General features: G+C 54.0%; 1 protein-coding gene across 4 annotated transcripts; it reads right to left on the reverse strand.

Annotated features, from left to right (window-relative positions):
• Nucleotides 1–7,156: 7,156 nt before the first annotated feature.
• ENO2 (enolase 2) lies at nt 7,157–16,972 on the reverse strand. 4 transcript variants are annotated; one of them, XM_072879711.1, is made up of 12 exons: nt 16,858–16,965; nt 15,307–15,510; nt 13,646–13,737; nt 12,587–12,682; nt 11,137–11,206; nt 10,831–10,964; nt 9,918–10,140; nt 9,265–9,462; nt 8,935–9,136; nt 8,629–8,737; nt 8,441–8,499; nt 7,157–8,093 (listed from the first exon to the last, which is right to left on the reverse strand). In XM_072879711.1, the coding sequence occupies exons 2-12, from the start codon at nt 15,413–15,415 to the stop codon at nt 8,024–8,026; spliced, it is 1,362 nt and encodes a 453-aa protein (XP_072735812.1). In that variant the 5' UTR covers nt 15,416–15,510; nt 16,858–16,965; the 3' UTR covers nt 7,157–8,023. The 4 variants fall into 4 exon arrangements, with proteins under 4 accessions (XP_072735812.1, XP_072735838.1, XP_072735822.1 ...); XM_072879737.1 differs by lacking the exon at nt 16,858–16,965 and adding an exon at nt 12,240–12,298 and having other exon boundaries at nt 15,307–15,503; XM_072879721.1 differs by lacking the exon at nt 15,307–15,510 and having other exon boundaries at nt 16,858–16,972.
• Nucleotides 16,973–17,002: the final 30 nt, after the last annotated feature.

Here is a 17,002-nt window from a genome sequence, read left to right on the forward strand (position 1 = left end):
TCCCATCCCCCGCCCGGTTGCCGGGCAACGGCACAAAGGGAGAGCCTCGTGCGGGGCCAGCGTGGGGGGGGGCGCCCCGCCCGCAGCCGCGACGGACGACGGGGCCGTTCCGGGGGCGGCGGGGGTAGGGGGTCCCGGCTCTCCCCCCCGCAAAGTGCGGTCACGTCAGCGGGCGGGCTGTGGAGAGCCGGCGGGCGCGGGCCTCGCCCGGGCGGGCCTCCAGCGGCGCCACATCGCCCCCCGCCGCCAGAACCGCGGCCGTACGGTCCGGGGCAACGGCGGTCGCTCCGGGGCTGCGGGGAGCCCCGATTCACCCAGATGTGAAAAATGTGAAAAATCCTCCCCCGTGTGCTGGGAAAACCGGGCCGCCGGCGGCTGCCGGCCCTCGCTGGGAAAGTTCAGCCCCACCGGGGGCATACATGGCCATTGTGGAAAAGTTGCCGTCGAAGGAAGACTCTCGGGAGGGGGGAAGGAAGGGGGGACCCTGTTGGTTTTGTGACCCAAGAAGGGGTCTCATCCAACTACAGCCGCTGCTTCTGACTTCTTTGGGGGCATGGCCAGCTGGAGCTGGGGAGCATGGGCCAGGGAGGAGCTACAAGTGACCAAATGCTGCCCTTACTGAGTGGTGTAGATGCAGAAACTAAGGCTGGTCATACAAGCAAAACACGGGCTGCATTGCACAGACATGTCTGTCTGCACGTTTAAATAAGAGAGACTTTGTATGCGTATAGGCAAGTCCTTGTATTGCACTCTGATAGCCTGTAAGTATAATCACAAAATATTTCCTCGGCAGAACCTTTCAGTGAGCATGCTGGATGGTGTGCTCTCAGCAGGTTTTTATTCAGTAATTCTTATTGTCTGTTGCATGGCTCCAAGCGCTATTTACTGTACGGCATCCAAACTCGGCACTGAATACAGACGTATTCATCTCCTTGTGGGTTTTTCTGTAGTGCTAATCACCCGAACACTTTAAAAACATTAATAACAATTATGTCCCTGCAACACCCTTGTAAGCTGATAGCTCCCAGTGCATTTGTTCCACACCCTCTTCCCAGGGGTACTGTACCATTTCAGGGCCTCCCCATTTCTCCTGGATGCAGTGTTGCTCTTGGTGCCTCTCATTCCAGAGCCAGCCCAGTTGGCACGCAGCACCCTGTTGCACAACACAATCATGCCTCATGTCTCTAGCCCTTATTCATTCTTTCATCCACCCTTCTCCTCGACCTACCTCTTTGTCTTGACCCTTGCCGAGAGCCTCCGCCCCGTCAGCAGTAATCCCAGGGTGCTATTGTTCCCTAGTACTTTCTGGTTTCCACACATGGAGCAGGGGACTGAAAAAGCCATGGCTAACATTTGCAAAAATGCCCACCGATTTCAGAATATTGTTTTGCAGAGGGGCTATGTTGAAGAGAACACGCTGGTGATCCCAAGCACAGAGGTAAGCATTATGTGCTTCACAAAGTGTCTCACCAAGCTGAGCCCCAGAAAACAAGACAGAATATAATTATTGCTGTTGAGGTAGTAGCATTTGCAGTTGTCACGACTGCTTCAAACTGTTACCTCAGGAGTCGACAGCCTTGTGTCCCGAGCTCATAATGAGTGTGAACCTTAGAGGCCAAAGTGATGATTCACAGAGGAGGAAGACCTTGTCAAAATCCCAGTTTTCTGGATCCCTATCCAGATCCCTAAGGTTTGTGATTTGGGGAAAAGCCTCTGTGAAAGGTACAGTGGTTGGTATTGCTTCAGTCCCAGGGTCTTCTGAATCAGTAACATGTGACACCAAGTTTATTTAACCACAAAGTCAAGCCCAAATGGTTTTCATGTCATCATCTCCCATAACCAGGTCAGTTGCTTGAGTTAAAAAATTTGACTTAAACAAATGTTGAATTTATTATCAAGATTTAGTGTAATTTATTATTTCCATACGAGAAGAGGCAGACACCCCAATGCCTTATGAAAATCTTACTAGATTTAGCATTATTTCAAGAAGCCAGCCAAAGGTGGCCTGTCTCCTGTAAAGCCTACAGTCTTAGTTTATGAAAAGACATCAGAGGTGATTCAAAAGAGAAGCAGGACCAGGGAGGAAGGGTAACAATTTGCATTTGTGTAATCCTGACTTCTGAGGGCTTACTTGTGGGCAAAAAGTGGCATCTTCACTAATAAGGCTGAGGTTTTTCGCCAGTGGGACGAAAAATGACGAGTGATTGAAGACAGGTGCAGCTGGTGAGGACCTTTTCTGGGTCTATGGCTGTCTGAGGACAGGCTATGGAGGATGTGACCAGGAAGCTTACAGTGGGCTGTGACATAGCTGACATGGGTGCTGTCAGCCTTCCCAAAGGTGACAAACTGTTTCCCCTTCCCCACTCAGAAATCCTCATAGCCAAATTGCTGCTAGGTAAAACCACGCTTTTTACTCTGATTCAAGGTGGTCAACATAAGCAGAAAATAGACAAGAGAAACACAAGCGATCGTGTGTGCTTGTATGGAGAGACCTAGGTGAACTGGCTGCAGAACACGGGAAATAAAATGATCTCATCTTTGAAATCAACAGATTGAAGACCTTGGGCAAATCAAGAGCATTATTAGCTGTATCTTTTCAGGATGGATAAATGACTCGGGGAGTCTGTGAGCCAGCTAGGAGGATTGGCAAGCAGATACCAAGCTTGCTGGGGTGCAGCTGGTCCTCTCTTGGAGCAGGGAGATGGACTACACCATCTCTTGAGGTCTCTTCAGCCACCTCATCCCACTGCTTTCCCGTTCTACCAGGGGACAAACAGTAGCCTGTGAAACAAGAGGCCTTGGCTGGGATGTAGCCTTCTTACAGAAATACAGCACAACAGAGATGCTGATAAACCAGAGTCCTGTGGGGGGGCAATGAGATAGTTAAGGTGCTGGAGCCCCTGGCATACAAGGGAAGGCTGAAGGAGCTGATTCTTTCAGCCTGGAGTAGAGAAAGGTTAGGGGGCAACTTATTACTTTCTTCAGCTTTTTTTTTTGGGGGGGGGGTATAGAAAAGTCAGAGACAAGCTCTTCTGATGGATGCACAGTGAAATGGTTATGAAATTTGCACCAAGGGAAATTCTGACTAGATAAAGGGTTAACCTCCTCCCTGAGCGTGGCTCAGCATTGGCACCAGTGCCCAGAGGGGCTGGGGGAATCTCCCCCTTGGAGATGTTCAGGAACTGCCTGGCCAAGGCCCTGAGCAGCCTGATCTAGCTCTGGGGCTAGCCCTATCATGAGCAAGAGTTTGGAACGGAGACCTCCAGACATCCCTTCCCATCTCAATCTTCCTATGAAACTCTGATTCTAAAAATACACAGAGCCCTGTTTCCCTTTTCAACAGTGCAGACACATAGCATGTAGTAGTTTCCTTGATGAAAAGAATAATCAAGCAAGCCCTCTAGTCTGCACTAGGCCTGGAGAAAGTCTTTCTCCAAGTCAGAACCCAGCCAGGCCCACCCAGGATGGCTTCTCCTGGCTTGCTCTCTCAAACTCACACAAATAATACCTGTGCACTGGTGTTTGTTGGTAAATGAAACACTGAGAAGTTTATAAACCTCCTTGCCCAGTCTCCCAGCAATGGCTGTCCCTATGGCCAAGGTGGCTCATTGACTGGTAATGAAACAATGAGCAGCCTCAGTTTACCATTTAATCAAGTTAATTGGGCCTGAGCTACAGTTCAGGGAGGTGTTAATTGTGGAGGTTCATTCATGTGCCACTCTGGCATCCTCTAGAAGCGAGGGGCAAGGGTGCTAACCTTACCCATCATCCCAGTTCAGTTGTCCACTAGATGTGCCAGTATGCCATAGCTGCACGGCTGGTTTCTGAGGCCCAGCAGGATGTGCCAGCAGAGACCCCTAAGGTGCACACAGTTTATCCAAAACTGTGGCATCTGCATCATTTACAGAGGTGTTTTATCTCCCCCATACATGGCATAGCACACAGCTACAGCTACTTCCATACCGAGACATGCAATGCTCTGGTAAACTGACCTTTGCCCAGAGAGCGAGCTTCGTAATGCCCTTCTGACAACCTCTCCAAGCTGTCCACATTCAGTCATCCAGCAACAGAGCCAAATACTCTTAATTTGAGTAAGGTGCCCAGCACCTTATAGGAATTACCCAGCACACAAATTTTTGGACCTCTTGTCAAATGTTCAGCAGAAGAGTGTCTCTGACAGCCTCCTATGTTAAAGATATTGGTTTCTCAAGGTTGAACACCACCCCATCATTCTTGAGACAAAAAGATACTGGAGAAATTCAGTAGCTCTTCATTGTTAAGGCTTCCCTGTGCACTCTACAACAAGCCTAAATCAGTGACATCTCCCCTTCCAGCGCCTTCCTGGGCACACACACCTATTTAGAAATGAAAGAACAATTCTGCAGGCTTGGGGGCGGGGGAGGGGTAGTGTTAAATTATCCCTTTAACAGCTTGACATTGCTCTGAAAATGTCATCTAAACAGAATATGATTTGAGAGTTAAAAAAAAAACAACCAATATTTCCCTTCACATATACTGTCACATCTCCAGCCCATCTCTATGCTGTTCCTCATACTCTGATTGAATGCATATTATAGCACAGCAATCTGATGGAGACATCAGCTTATACAACAGGAGTCCTCAGGTGCGGGAATAGCAAAGTGTTTGGACATTTCTATCACAAAGAAACTGTAACCAAATCTCTGCCACTGAGGCAAAGAGAAAGCAGCATATATCTTATGATGCATGGGCTAAGGATAAATATTTGCAGTGACCCAAGCAAACATACCAGGGTCATATATTCCTTATATACATTGTGCCATCAATGACAAACTCTTTTGATTTAGAAAAGGCAACTGAGGTGAGGCACTGCTACGGCGCAATGCATTCTCATCACCTCAGTGCTTTCACACGCCTTCTCTGACACAGGGACGTGACAATACCCCACTGCCGATAACTCTTCACCAACAAATTCTTACCGCAATGTAGGGACATAAATATGGGTTCCCTGCTGTTACAGCGTTGCTGCATTTAAATGGGCGCCACAGAATACCTTGGGTACTTAATTTCCTTCCTTGCACAAAAAAGACAAATGGGGGGGGGGGGGGCGGGGGAAGGAGGGGTGCTCTTGGGAATACGAAAGCCAAGAAACTTTATTTCCAAAAAACTGCCCTGCTTGCTGAGCAATAGCCATACCGTTTGCAAAATCCCAGCACCTAAAACAAAAGGAAGCAGCAGTTAGGTGTACAACTGGAGAAAACAGCACACTCTCCGTGCCTCACGCGCGCACCCAAAACGTACTTTCCTTCACAAAACCAGCGCTGCCGTGCACAAACGCTTTTGCGGGAGTCGTGACTGCGGGGGACGCTGCAGGGGACACCGCGCGGCACCGCCCGCCCGCCCCCCTCCCCCCTCCCCCCCCGCAGCCGGTCGCGGGGTGGCGGCTGCCGCCCGAGGGGAGCGCGACGCGGTACAGCGCTGCCGCCGCCCCCCGCCCCGCCGGGGGACGCATTTTGCGTGGCGGCGGGCTCCGGCATGGCAAAATGGAGCGTTCCCCGAGCGACGCCCGGACTACAGCTCCCAGAAGGCAGCTGCGGCCCCGCCGCCGTGCGGGGCTGGCAGCCAACCGTGGGACCCCGCCGGCCCCCAGCCCCCCCTGTCCCCTTCCTTGTCCCGGCCGCCAGCCTGTTCTGGTGGCGCCGGTCCCCCGCTGCCTCCCCGGTGGATGGGCATCCTGCAACGAGCCCCGCCGCCCGGCTGCGGGAGCTTCCTCCTGTGCTGCCGGTCCCCCGTGACCACATGGCACGGCTAGCGGCGGCCTCCATGTGCCTGCCAGCGTCTTCGGGCTTTCCATCGGTTTGTTCACCCGTGGGTGTTCACCCGTGAGGTGTGGAGCTGGACACACTGGCTTTTAGGTGCAGCCGATGAGTTTGGGGTGAGTTTTACTCCGCAGCTACGCTGCTGCTTCAAGAGGCTGAGGGGGAGGCTTCACAGAGACCATGCGCAAGAGATGGCCTGCTACGACACAAGCTATTCATTACCACTGAGATTTGTTCTGTATTCACTAGTGATCCCACTAGTGATCCCCTGGAAACCAATCCTGTCTCTACCCTTACATTCTCCTGCCCACCAGCTTTTCTGTTCTGGGCATGTGTGCCATAGCCTTTGTCTTCCCTTCTTGAACTTAATCCCTTTTCTATGCTATTTAGTAAAGAATCAGCAGTGAAATGCCCATGTTTTAAAGTGTTGTCTTTTGATTTTAGTCTGCATCAGGACACAGTCGACGGGGCTTGGGACTTGCTGAGGAACCTCAGTCTTTACCCTTGTCCTTGCTCATCATGCAAGACAGGGTGGTGTGGCTTAAGCCTGGGTCTGGAAACTTTCTGTAGTGAAGTGAGGCAAGACGTTTGCAGGACCTGAGTGTGCCCAAGTACATAGAGGGGCTACTGACATGAACTGATAACGGTGGGCAGGGTGTTTTTATTATTTATTCTCTGTCGTAGCTTGGGTTGGATTTCTCACAGTAGCACCCCCCCAACCTCCCACCTTGATTGGAGTCTGTCCAGAAAAATGCTCTTGAGCAGGCGCTGGGGTTTGCTGGCACTCAGCCTGCTGGGGCACCAGCTGGAGCTGGCGATACTTTCACCAAGTACTGCTGTGTTGCCCCTGTGAAACAAGATGGAGCTGAGAGAGACTGACATCCCACCTACCCCTCCATTCACTGCTCTGCAAGCCCCTTTTGTGGGAGGAGGATCAGCTTTTTCTCTCCCACAGAACTTGCAGTTCCAGTGTACCATCACTTGATGTCAAGTGGGCAGCTGGCCTGTGGCCAATCCTGAGGGCTTTACATCAGTGGAGGGCACAATTAAAATCCCTGCACTGCAGATCTTCCTGTGAAGTGGTTTGGTGGAGGTGGCGGGGGCAATTCCTACTCTCCCACCTGCCTTCCTCTCGGCGTTCCCCAGCTGGGTGGCTGACAGAGCAGTCCAGCTGTGGGACAAAGCTGTGGAAGGAGGTGGGGGTACCTGAGCCTTTTCTTTCTCTTGTCGGTCCCCTCTGCTTGTTTTGGTTACCTTTCTGCATGAGCCTCTCCTGCTTTGATGGCAAAATGTCCCCACTTCCCAAATGCTGGCATATAGAGAGAAACGTCAGGCTAAGCCAGGCAACTCAGGTGTGAAATACATTTTAATTGAGTTTAGGGATCTGTAGTTTGTCTGTTGCTCAGCTGAGCATGGGCTGTCCAGAAGGTGAAGCAGACATTATGGGCGGAGGAGAGGGTGAAGGAGTGCAAGAGGGAAGAAAACAGAGAGAAAAAGGTCACGAGAAGCAAATGAGAGCATGGGTTTGTTTACGGATGTGTTTTAATATATTGCCCCACAGTACTATGTGCTGACCCAGAGGCTGACAGCACACACACACACGCACACCCAGTGAGGAACAGCAGTGCACTTCAATGCTAAGCTGCTGGCAAGCACAGCCCAACACAGCACAGCACTCGGGGTAGAAGGAGGGGACACTCGGGTCCCACCAGGGCTCAGCGCAAACACATGCCTAGGGCACAAGGACGCCGTAGGCCAGTACACATACACCTACACACATGCACAACGAGAGCGAGCCACTGGCGACGCTCCTCCAAACACAGCTACAGGTGCGACACTTGTCCAAACACACCAGCTGATGCACATATGTTCACCGCACATGCTTCAGCGTACAAGGGAAACACACCAGGCAGCATGCTCCCATAGTCTAACATGTGAACAGAGTGGCTCAGACACAGTCCTGCACAAAAAACAAAAGACACACAATGCCTAGGTCCAGAAATGCTTATGACTCCAAAGCGAGGGACAGGGTGTAGGTCTCTCTCTCGTCCTTCACCTGGGTACATCTAGCCGCGGACACCTGAACTCAAGGGGGTTTGAGGTGAGAGGGAACTGGGTGGTGGAGGGGGGAGAAAGAGCAAAAACGGGAGCAGTGTAGGGAAGGGGGTTTCAGAGTCTGTGAGGTGGGAAAGAGCAGCAGGGTGGCTGTGCCCTGGGGACAATGTTCAAAGAACACTAGGGTTGCGAAAGTTGTGTCCGGCAAAGCGTGCTTCATCGCCAAGCTCTTCCTCAATCCTTCAGGGGGGAGAGAGAGAGAGAGCACACGTCAGGCCCTTGCTGTGAGGGAGCATCGGAGGCACCAGGGTGCCGGAGAGGCAGTGCATTGGCCAGGAAGCTGACATGGGCCGGAGGAGCTCAGCTCCTGCCAGCTGCTGCGCCTGTGGGGCTTGCACCCTCACGCCAAGGAGGAGGGAAGGAGTCTGCTCCAGACATCTCCCCAGGATCCAACTGTCATCTCTGCGCCTTGCCTCCATAACGTTTCCTCCGCAAGCCCCATCTACCATTGGGCTTTCAGCTTCTCCCACCCCTATTAGTCACTCCCCCGTTCTCTCTTCTGCATTCCCGTTCCTGGAGCCCCTTACCTCATGAGCTGGTTGTATTTAGCCAGGCGTTCAGACCTGCAGGGAGCACCCGTCTTTATCTGTAAAGCATTCCCCAAAACAAACACTGTAAGACACTGTTATGACTTGCACCATGGTGGGACAGGGGATTCTGTCTTCACACCCCTTCGCTTTCCTCCAGGCCTGTGCATGGCCTGGGTCTCACCTACCTGCCCAGTGCACAGTCCTACAACCAGATCAGCAATGAAGGTGTCTTCGGTTTCCCCAGATCGGTGGCTCACCATCACGCCCCAGCCATTCTCCTGGGCCAACTTACAGCTGCAAGGAGCAAGAAATGCAGTCAGTAACTCTCACTCCTATAACCACCACCTGCACAGGGTGAGATCCAGGCACCCTCTCCTCCCACCCTACGCTCTGGTAGAGACAATAGTCTATTCATCCAGTAGATAGTGTGACACCCTGCTGTGGTTCATCACCAACCCTTTTGCAGGACAAGGGCAGTGGGCTGGACTTACGCTTGGATGGCCTCTGTGACGGATCCAATCTGGTTGACTTTGAGCAGGAGGCAGTTGCAGGCCTTCTCTTCAACAGCCCGCTCGATGCGCTTGGGATTTGTCACTGTCAGGTCGTCTCCCACTATCTGAATTCCCACATTGGCCGTGAACTTGGACCAGGCCTCCCAGTCATCTTGGTCAAAGGGATCCTCGATGGAGACCACTGAAAGGACAATAGAAGAGACATGAGTCAAAGCTGCCTCCCTTCCTACCCCGAAAACACAGAGGGGATGCACCTGTTAAGGGTGCAACACCAGTGCTGATTCCCTACTGCCAAGCACAGCAGCTCACCTGGATAATCACGTACGAAGCTTTGGTAGAGGTCACCCAGCTCATCTGAAGAAATATAGCGGCTTGGGTCATCTGGGGACTTGAAGTCCAGGTCATATTTGCCATCACGGTAGAACTCGGAGGCTGCCACATCCATACCAATGACAATCTTGTCCGTGTAGCCCGCCTTGTCGATAGCTTCCTTGAGGAGCTCCAGAGCTGGGAGGAGGAACGTTGCAGTCATGAGAGTCAGCCTGTGCAGAGAGCTCTGACTTTCAGTGGGAACCTCCCATGGGAGGGTTCTGAGAGGCACTGAGAGTCTGACAGTGGGATAGGAGAGGTAGAAGGGAGCCCAGAGTGCAACAGAAACATGCCAAGGAGCTGTGGAGGCCATATCCAAAAGGATGAGGAGGAATTAAAATACAATCCACAGCTCAGTGACAAGTTGGGGGAAGGCCTTGGAAAAGTCTGCGCACACGAAAGGTTTGTATGGAGAGGCTGTGACAGATCGAGGCTACCCCAAGGAGAAGGAGCTTAGAAACCATTCCCTAACAGAGGAGGTCAATGACACTGAGGCATCATATTTTGAACCAATCTTTGGGGAATGCTGTGAGCTGGGTGTAGGAAGCCACAGCACTGCAGGCAGGGGTACCCTATCTCTGCAGGGCTCTCACCTTCACTATTTTCCAGGATGTTGGGGGCAAAGCCTCCCTCATCACCAACATTGGTAGCATCTTTGCCATACTTCTCCTTGATGACACTCTTGAGGTTGTGATAGACTTCAGCCCCGATGCGCATGGCATCGCGGAAGCTTTCAGCTCCCACAGGCAGGATCATGAACTCCTGCATGGCCAGTTTGTTTCCTGCGTGGGAACCTCCATTGATCACATTGAAAGCCTGGAAGAGTCCATACAAGAATCAGAGCTGAAGGAACCGGTCTTGGCACCACCTAGAGGAGGCTCGCAGATGAGTCACCATGCCCATTCACGCCACATCCCACAGGGTAACATAACACATCAGCTGCAACGCATCACACCAAAGGCACATACAGCCTGGTGTCTTCCTTCCAGCAGTGGCTCAAAGCAAATAGTTGGAGAGGACTTTCCCACCTGTTTTCCCCTCAGAGATCTCCTGAGCTATATGTGTTTATCTGTGCTGTGTTTATCTGTTATGTGTTTATCGGCAATGCTACATCAATCTCTCCTCCACGGTCTTTCTCCTTGACCCAGAGAAAATTTTAGCATCCACAACACCCTTTGTGAAGGAGTTTCACAGGGCAGCTACCTCTGGGGTGAAGACCTGCATTCCCTTGTTTTGAACTGTGCCCCAGAGGGTTCACATGATGCTGTCTGGTTCTTGTGCTAAGAGTGAGATCCCCACCACAACCTCTGCCATATCCTCCTCAGGCCCCTCTTTTCCATATTGAAACCTGACAAATCTCAGGCCTTGGTTTGCTTCCTTGATGAGTGCAGTGCACTCAGCTGATGTTTCAGTCCTATATTCCTTCCTTCTCTACCCTCCCAACACACCCTTTGAACTTTCTTTTGGAGTTTCTGAAGGTGGATATCAAGGACAGAGGAGTCTTACTGGCACAGGAAGGATGAGATCGGAGTTGCCGGCCAGGTCAGCAATGTGCCGATACAGGGGGACATCCTTCTCTGCAGCTCCTGCCTTGCACACGGCCAGTGAAACTCCCAGGATAGCATTGGCGCCAAACTTGGCTGTGGGCAAAACCAAGGAGGAGTTAGGCTTCGCAGGCAGCAACCTCCTCCCCAGCAGGTGCCCTTGCCAGTCCAGCCTTGGGCTCACCACAGCTCTGACAGTGCCCCCCGCTCCAGCCCTGCAGCCTCCCATGCTCTTTACTTCCCAGGCCAAATAAAAGGAATGAATTACATTTGTTCTCTGTGCCGTCCATCTCAAGCATCAGATTGTCTATCTTCTCTTGATCCACAACAGAGAGGCCCTGCAAGAAAGAAACAGCTCCTGAGAACAGTAGGCTGAGAAGAGCTGTTGGCTCTGGTGTGCAAGAAAGGAGGCATTGATGGAGAAGCTGGGGGTACAGGGACCTTTTTAGCTTGTGGGGGAACATATACACACAAAGCTCTGGAAATTAGTGCCTCGGTATATAGTCAAGTTAGGTAACCATGATGATGTTGTTGCAGTGCAGTGTAGAGGTACCCACACTGGGGAGGGGATCAGCAGCAGCCCAGGCAAGGCCACGCATTGCTGGGGACATGGACTCCCTTGGGGATTTCCCCAGCCTTTTGGCAGCTTCCAGGGAGCTTTGTGGTGCTGTGGCCACACAGAAGTTAGGCAGAACAACAGTACATGCTCAACCCCAAGCAAGCGAATGTTGACTGGATGGAACTGTCCTCGGGAGTGAGGTGGAGAGCAGGATTAGGCCCAACACCGGCAGCCCTCCACCAGGCGGGATATTTTTCAGGGGTGGAGAGAGCTGGGCTCTCAGCCATACTCCCCCCACGGGCTGCACAGGGTGTAACATGTGGCTTCAGCTCAGCTCTCCTCAGAGCAGGCTCCCGGTATTCAGGTGTAAACAGGTTGCAGATGTGACACCACCGCTCCTTGAGGCTGTGTTGTGGGGGCTGCCAGACCTTGCACGGTATGGTCATTGCTCATCACACGTGAATGCTGGGTGTGATGAATGGGTGTGAAGCCACAGACATGTGGATGAGGTTCATTGCTTGAGGAGGAGCACATCTGAAAGAGGGAGAGAGCTCTACAGGGAGCATCGAGGGGACTAGTTAGGTAGTACAGATGCTGCAGTGGACCAGGTAGTGTTAAATCCTTTCCACCCAGAGAAAAGATCGCTGTGGACACATACAGGCATGGAGGGCAGGAGGGGTGTGCCCAAGTTCACAGAGAGCATCACTATGTCTGTTAACCCAGTGAGATGAAGAGAGGCAGAAACAGAGATTGGGGGACAGAGATGGACCAGAGTAAGTGTTGGACAAGGGAGAACAAAGATAAATCCTTACAGAGCCCACGAGAGCTGGGGCGACAGTGCTGTTGATATGATCCACGGCCTGCAGGACCCCTAAAGAAGGGAAGAGACAGAGAAAAAAAGAGAGAGAGAGAGAGAGACGGTGAGGCAAAGAGGAGAGTGGAAAGAGGGAGGGAGAGGAACGATAGAGATTGAGAGAGGGGAGACAGCAAGGGAAGATCAAGGCCTGATCTTTCACTTTACGCTAGGTCTGTGCCTCTGTGGTCTCCCTGAGAGCAGTGGGACACATCCACACCATGCCAGTGGATGAGCAGTACCCTCTGGGGGAGCCCCACGCAGAGGCAGCCCCGGGGATGGGGTGCGGAGCAGGCATCTCCCCACCTTTTCCAAGGAAACGCGACTTGTCATTGTCTCGCAGCTCCAGTGCTTCGTAGATACCAGTGGATGCACCGCTGGGGACCGCTGCTCGAAACATGCCTGGGAAACAGCAAAACATGGTTGTGAGATGAGCCAAGGGTGAAAAGGAGGGAAAACTCTCATGCACTTGCTTCTGTCCTGCTTTTGTGGGAAAGGATGTGGCAATCGCTTGTGCAAACGGATGGCCCTGCTGGCTGGCTGCTTATGGCTGGTCTTCTCAGAGGTGGAGCACCTCTTGGAGGTGGAGCACCAGGGTGGCAGAAATAAATGCACCCAGGGCTTCCAGACTGAGAAACCTGGATCTCAGGCACCCAAAGGTCCACACTGATCCCAGAACTACAGATGACGGGTGGAAGTCTGGCTCCTCAGCCCTCCTCCTCGTTCCAGAGGCAGCCTGATCCACAGCCGCCAGAGGCTTCCTCCCCCTCAGACTGAGGCTGGGTTTCTGCCTCGGTGAAGAAGGAAGAGAGTGGTTGGATGCCTGCTCTGGCTGCTCACTGCTCCTCACCCCTCAGCCCACCTAGCTTTGGGCCCAGCACAGATGCAGCTCTTCCAGTTGAGACACATGTGCATGTACATACCTGCACAGAGATCTCAGGGACAAACCTTCCCCCGCCTCATGAGCATGGCCATGGATGTGTTTCCAAACTTGTACTGTGTCCCAGGACTAAAAGCATAGCTGCAGCAGGGCATTGCGGGGATACGACAAGAAGGTAAATATATTTATCTTAACGAAACTTTCTGTCCCTGCTACTAGCAGGCACATGGCTCAAGTCACATACGTGGCAGCCAGCTGTCTTGTCATGATTTGCCCAGCACGTGTGCCAAGTTGCTGAGCACATGCACAGGCAGAGTCACAAGCAGAGTTTTGGTCTCTGCCTCTTCCCCTGGTTTGCTGTCTGCCGGGGATTCACCAGAGAAGACCCTCCGTGCTCTCAGCGGAGCGTGCCAGGCTGCCATGCAGCGCCAGCTCTGCCAGGGTGGGCAGGACTTCCCCTCCATCTCTTGTCCTCACCCGCATACCTTTGTGTGTGTACAGGTCCACCTCAACGGTGGGGTTCCCACGGGAGTCCAGGATCTCGCGGGCATGGATCCTCTCGACTGCCATGCTGAGTCTGTGAAGAGGAGGGGAGCGGACAGGACATGTTCAGCTCTGAGAGGCCCCAGGATGTGGTGCTCACCCTTCTAATGTCTAGACAAGACATTGACAGAGAGAAGGGAGCTCAAGGAATAGCGACTTTAGGAGCTGGAGCTAAAATCATTGGCTCAAGGAAATTTAGAAATTGCTATTAAAACCCAGATTATGGGAATCTACCCACATTTTGTCCAGGAACTGGTTATCTATTTGAATTTATTCTGTCCCTTTGCTGCAGATGACAAACTGGGAGCTCTCTCTCCCTCTCTCCCTGCGCCATGGCTGAGCGCTCTCCCTTCTCAGGGCTCCTGATACAAGCCCAGGTGGCAGAGACAGGGAGGGTGCCACAGCATCCACGGGCAGCAGAGAGGGAGGGATCAGCTGGCACAGCCGGGAGATGCCCCCAGCCCCAGCGCCAAGGACGGGGCACCAGCTTCCGGCGTCTCCCTTCCCCTTGCTGGGAGGCGAGGACGGTCCCTGCCAGGGCCAGGCAGCGAGTGGCTGCTGTGTCTGTGCATGGCGCACAGGGAGCCAGATGAGTGCGACAGCTGCCTGGGGCAGAGCCGGGCAGGGCAGGGGGGTGGCTGGCCCGCGGGGACCCTCAGCCCCTCTTCAGCCCATGGTGGGGGTAGCTGCGGCAGCCCGGCTCTCACAGACCCCCAGCCGCGTCCCCCTGGCTGAGCGCCCAGCTCAGCCTTCCCGTCTCCCCTGTGAGCCGCCGGGTCAGGCTGTGCTCAGGAGACAGGAGCATGGAGGATGCCAGCAGCCCAAGGAGCCATCTTGCTGAAGGCCGTGGTGCCTCAGACATGGGAGAGAGGGCTCTGAAGGGAGGGAGGACCTGGCCCTGCCCAAACACAGGGGCTGGGCCCAGCTCTGGACCTTTTGCTCTGCTTCTGAGATGGGGAAGCAGATGAGACCAGGAGACATCTCTGTTGGATGAAGAGGATGAGGAAACCTGGTGTTTTGGGGCACCTGGTTAAACCTGAAGCAGAAAACAGGCTTGTGGGTGAGGATGGCTGTTTGAAAGAGCTTCTCTTGCTGAAGTTTGCTCCCTAGGGGGTCCAAAACAACTTGTTCCCCCATCCCATCTTCTTATTCCCCTGGCTGTGGGGCTGTGCAATGCTGGGGAGCTGCATCCCCCCAGAGAGGGAGCAGCAGTGAGGTGCGTGTCACCCCATGCCCCCAGCCCCACCAGGTTTCCTCCCCCGGCTCCCACAGAGGATTCACTCAACCCTGAGCAGGGCCAGACCCACGCAAAACTTGGTGCAGGGGCTGGGCCCGGGGTAACCATGGGGCTCCAGCCAGAACCACACCGTGCTGTGTGTGAGCGTCTGGCAGGAGTATGGCCAGCACAGGGGCTCAGTGTGGGGTGGGGGATGTGCGGGGGGGGGGGTGCTGCAAATAGCACGTCACAGCACTGAGGGGAGCTAAGAAGCAGGCTGGGGGAAGCTGGGGTCAGCTCCCAACCCCATTGCCTCAGGTGGGTGGAAATCACACGGGTGCGAGGAAATCATGCTGCTCTGAAGTTTCAAGCAAGAGCTTCCCGTACGGCGAGTTTCTGTCAGTGACATCAGGGCTCTCTGGAGCCTGTGCAGGGCCCTCCACCACGTCCATCTGGACTGGGATCCCCCATCAGCCACTTTGGCAGCATTCCTCATGCCATCTGGCACACGCTGTGGGGACTTCCTCCAGAGCCGTGGCTGCGCAGCTGCGAGCTTCCTTTGCAGCAGTGCCCTGGCCTTGTCCCTGCAGCCTTCACAGGGGAGAGAGGAACAGGACCCCATTAAAGTGATCTTTGACAGCAAGACCCGTGCCAGGTGCAGTACCTCTCTGCTTATGTGGTTATGTTGCCTGTGGTCACATCCCTCTGCCCACATCCACCTGCCCACACCCAGCTGCCCAGTGGGGGCCAGCTCTGAGGAAGCCAAAGGAGAAGCCCAAATCCAGCCTTGCCTGCCCCACCCCATCACTCACTTGATCTCTTCTCGTCTCTAGTCCTTCACACCCCTTTCTCCACTTGTCTTGCTGCCCCATGTCCCCCTGCGTTTGCCCCCCTTTGAACAGTGCAAAGAACCACCCTGAAATCCCTGGCATCAGCTGCACTGTCCTGAAAGGAGGTCAGAGGCGGATAAGCCAGGATAAGGGATTGGGACGAAGCAATAGCCGGGAACCCGTAGGCCACAGTGAGAAGGGGAGAGGAGCCAGGCTGGAGGCTGGGCAGCCTCCCTTGAACAGGGGCTGGGCAGGGCACCCCGGGAGACTGACACTGCTGCAGTGCCTTTCTGTGGGTACTGCATGTCGCCAGGGCATCGTCTCACTGGAGTTCACGCTGCAGTAATTCCCCCTCCCCGCCAGGCAGGCCAGCATGGTGAAGACCTTTCCCCCAAGCCACTGCCACCAGTCCCGTGTGCTGCTGCGACTCCCCCAGGCTGGGCACTGCTCCCAGGAAGCCCGCACTGCTGCAGTGTCGTGGCTGATGCAGCTATTGCTTGCTTGACTGTCACCTCCTCTCCCTCCTGCCTCCCCTCCCCTGTGTGGTGTGGGGCTGTGCAGATAAGAAAACATCCCCTCTCCTCCCTCCCTCTCCCTGGGACCCGGCTGAGCGGCTGTGTTTATGTCAATACTTCGGGAGACGGGGGGGGGGGGGGGGGGGGGGGCTGATCTGCTCTGAGGCTGGGTCCTTTCCCCAGCAGTGCCCAAACTGAGCTTTGCCTCCTCCCCACCACCCCACCCCCCTCCCCCAGGTAAAGGTCCATCCCGCAGCACCTCCCGGCAATGCCCTTGGGAGCACCACCTATCCTTGTTGGTTGCCCCCCCTCCTGCATTTCCCTAGGTTCACATCTGAAAAGGTGCTTGCCGGGGGTAGGGAAGGAGGGAGTACCTGAAATTACAATATGAAAGAAAAGTGAGAAGGTTGGGGGTGAGGAGAAAGAGGTGGGAGGAGCAGGGGGAGGAAGTGAGGGGACTTTAGTTGTTAATGCCGCTCCCCGTGGTCCTTCTCCGCAGGGACCCCAAAGTACGCGTGGGGTTTGGAGGGCACAGGGTGGGGAGCAGAAACATGCATGCGGTGAGGAGGTGCTCGCCGTGGGGAGACACTTACCTTCCTAGGGCAGGGGTGAACGAGAGACTGAGAAAGTGCTGGTAGAAAGGAGAGAGGACGAAGCTGAGGAGGGATGCAGGACCTCAAGGGGAGATGATGTGTCCTCTAAGCCAACGGCAGCGGCAGTAGCAGGATGGAGACGCCC

This window comes from Ciconia boyciana, chromosome 1 (genome assembly GCF_034638445.1).
Source record: "Ciconia boyciana chromosome 1, ASM3463844v1, whole genome shotgun sequence".
Lineage (NCBI taxonomy): Eukaryota > Metazoa > Chordata > Aves > Ciconiiformes > Ciconiidae > Ciconia > Ciconia boyciana.

Excerpts from the sequence above, each read along its gene's own strand:
- ENO2 (XM_072879737.1), bottom strand. The coding sequence starts at position 15,371 with ATGGACGTGGTGGAGGGCCCTGCACAGGCTCCAGAGAGCCCTGATGTC. Across the intron at positions 11,207-12,239 it reads CCCCAGCTCTCGTGGGCTCT|GGCCTCTCTGTTGTGGATCA; the intron begins GTAAGGATTTAT and ends TCTTTCTTGCAG. Across the intron at positions 10,141-10,830 it reads ATCTCATCCTTCCTGTGCCA|GCTTTCAATGTGATCAATGG; the intron begins GTAAGACTCCTC and ends GGACTCTTCCAG.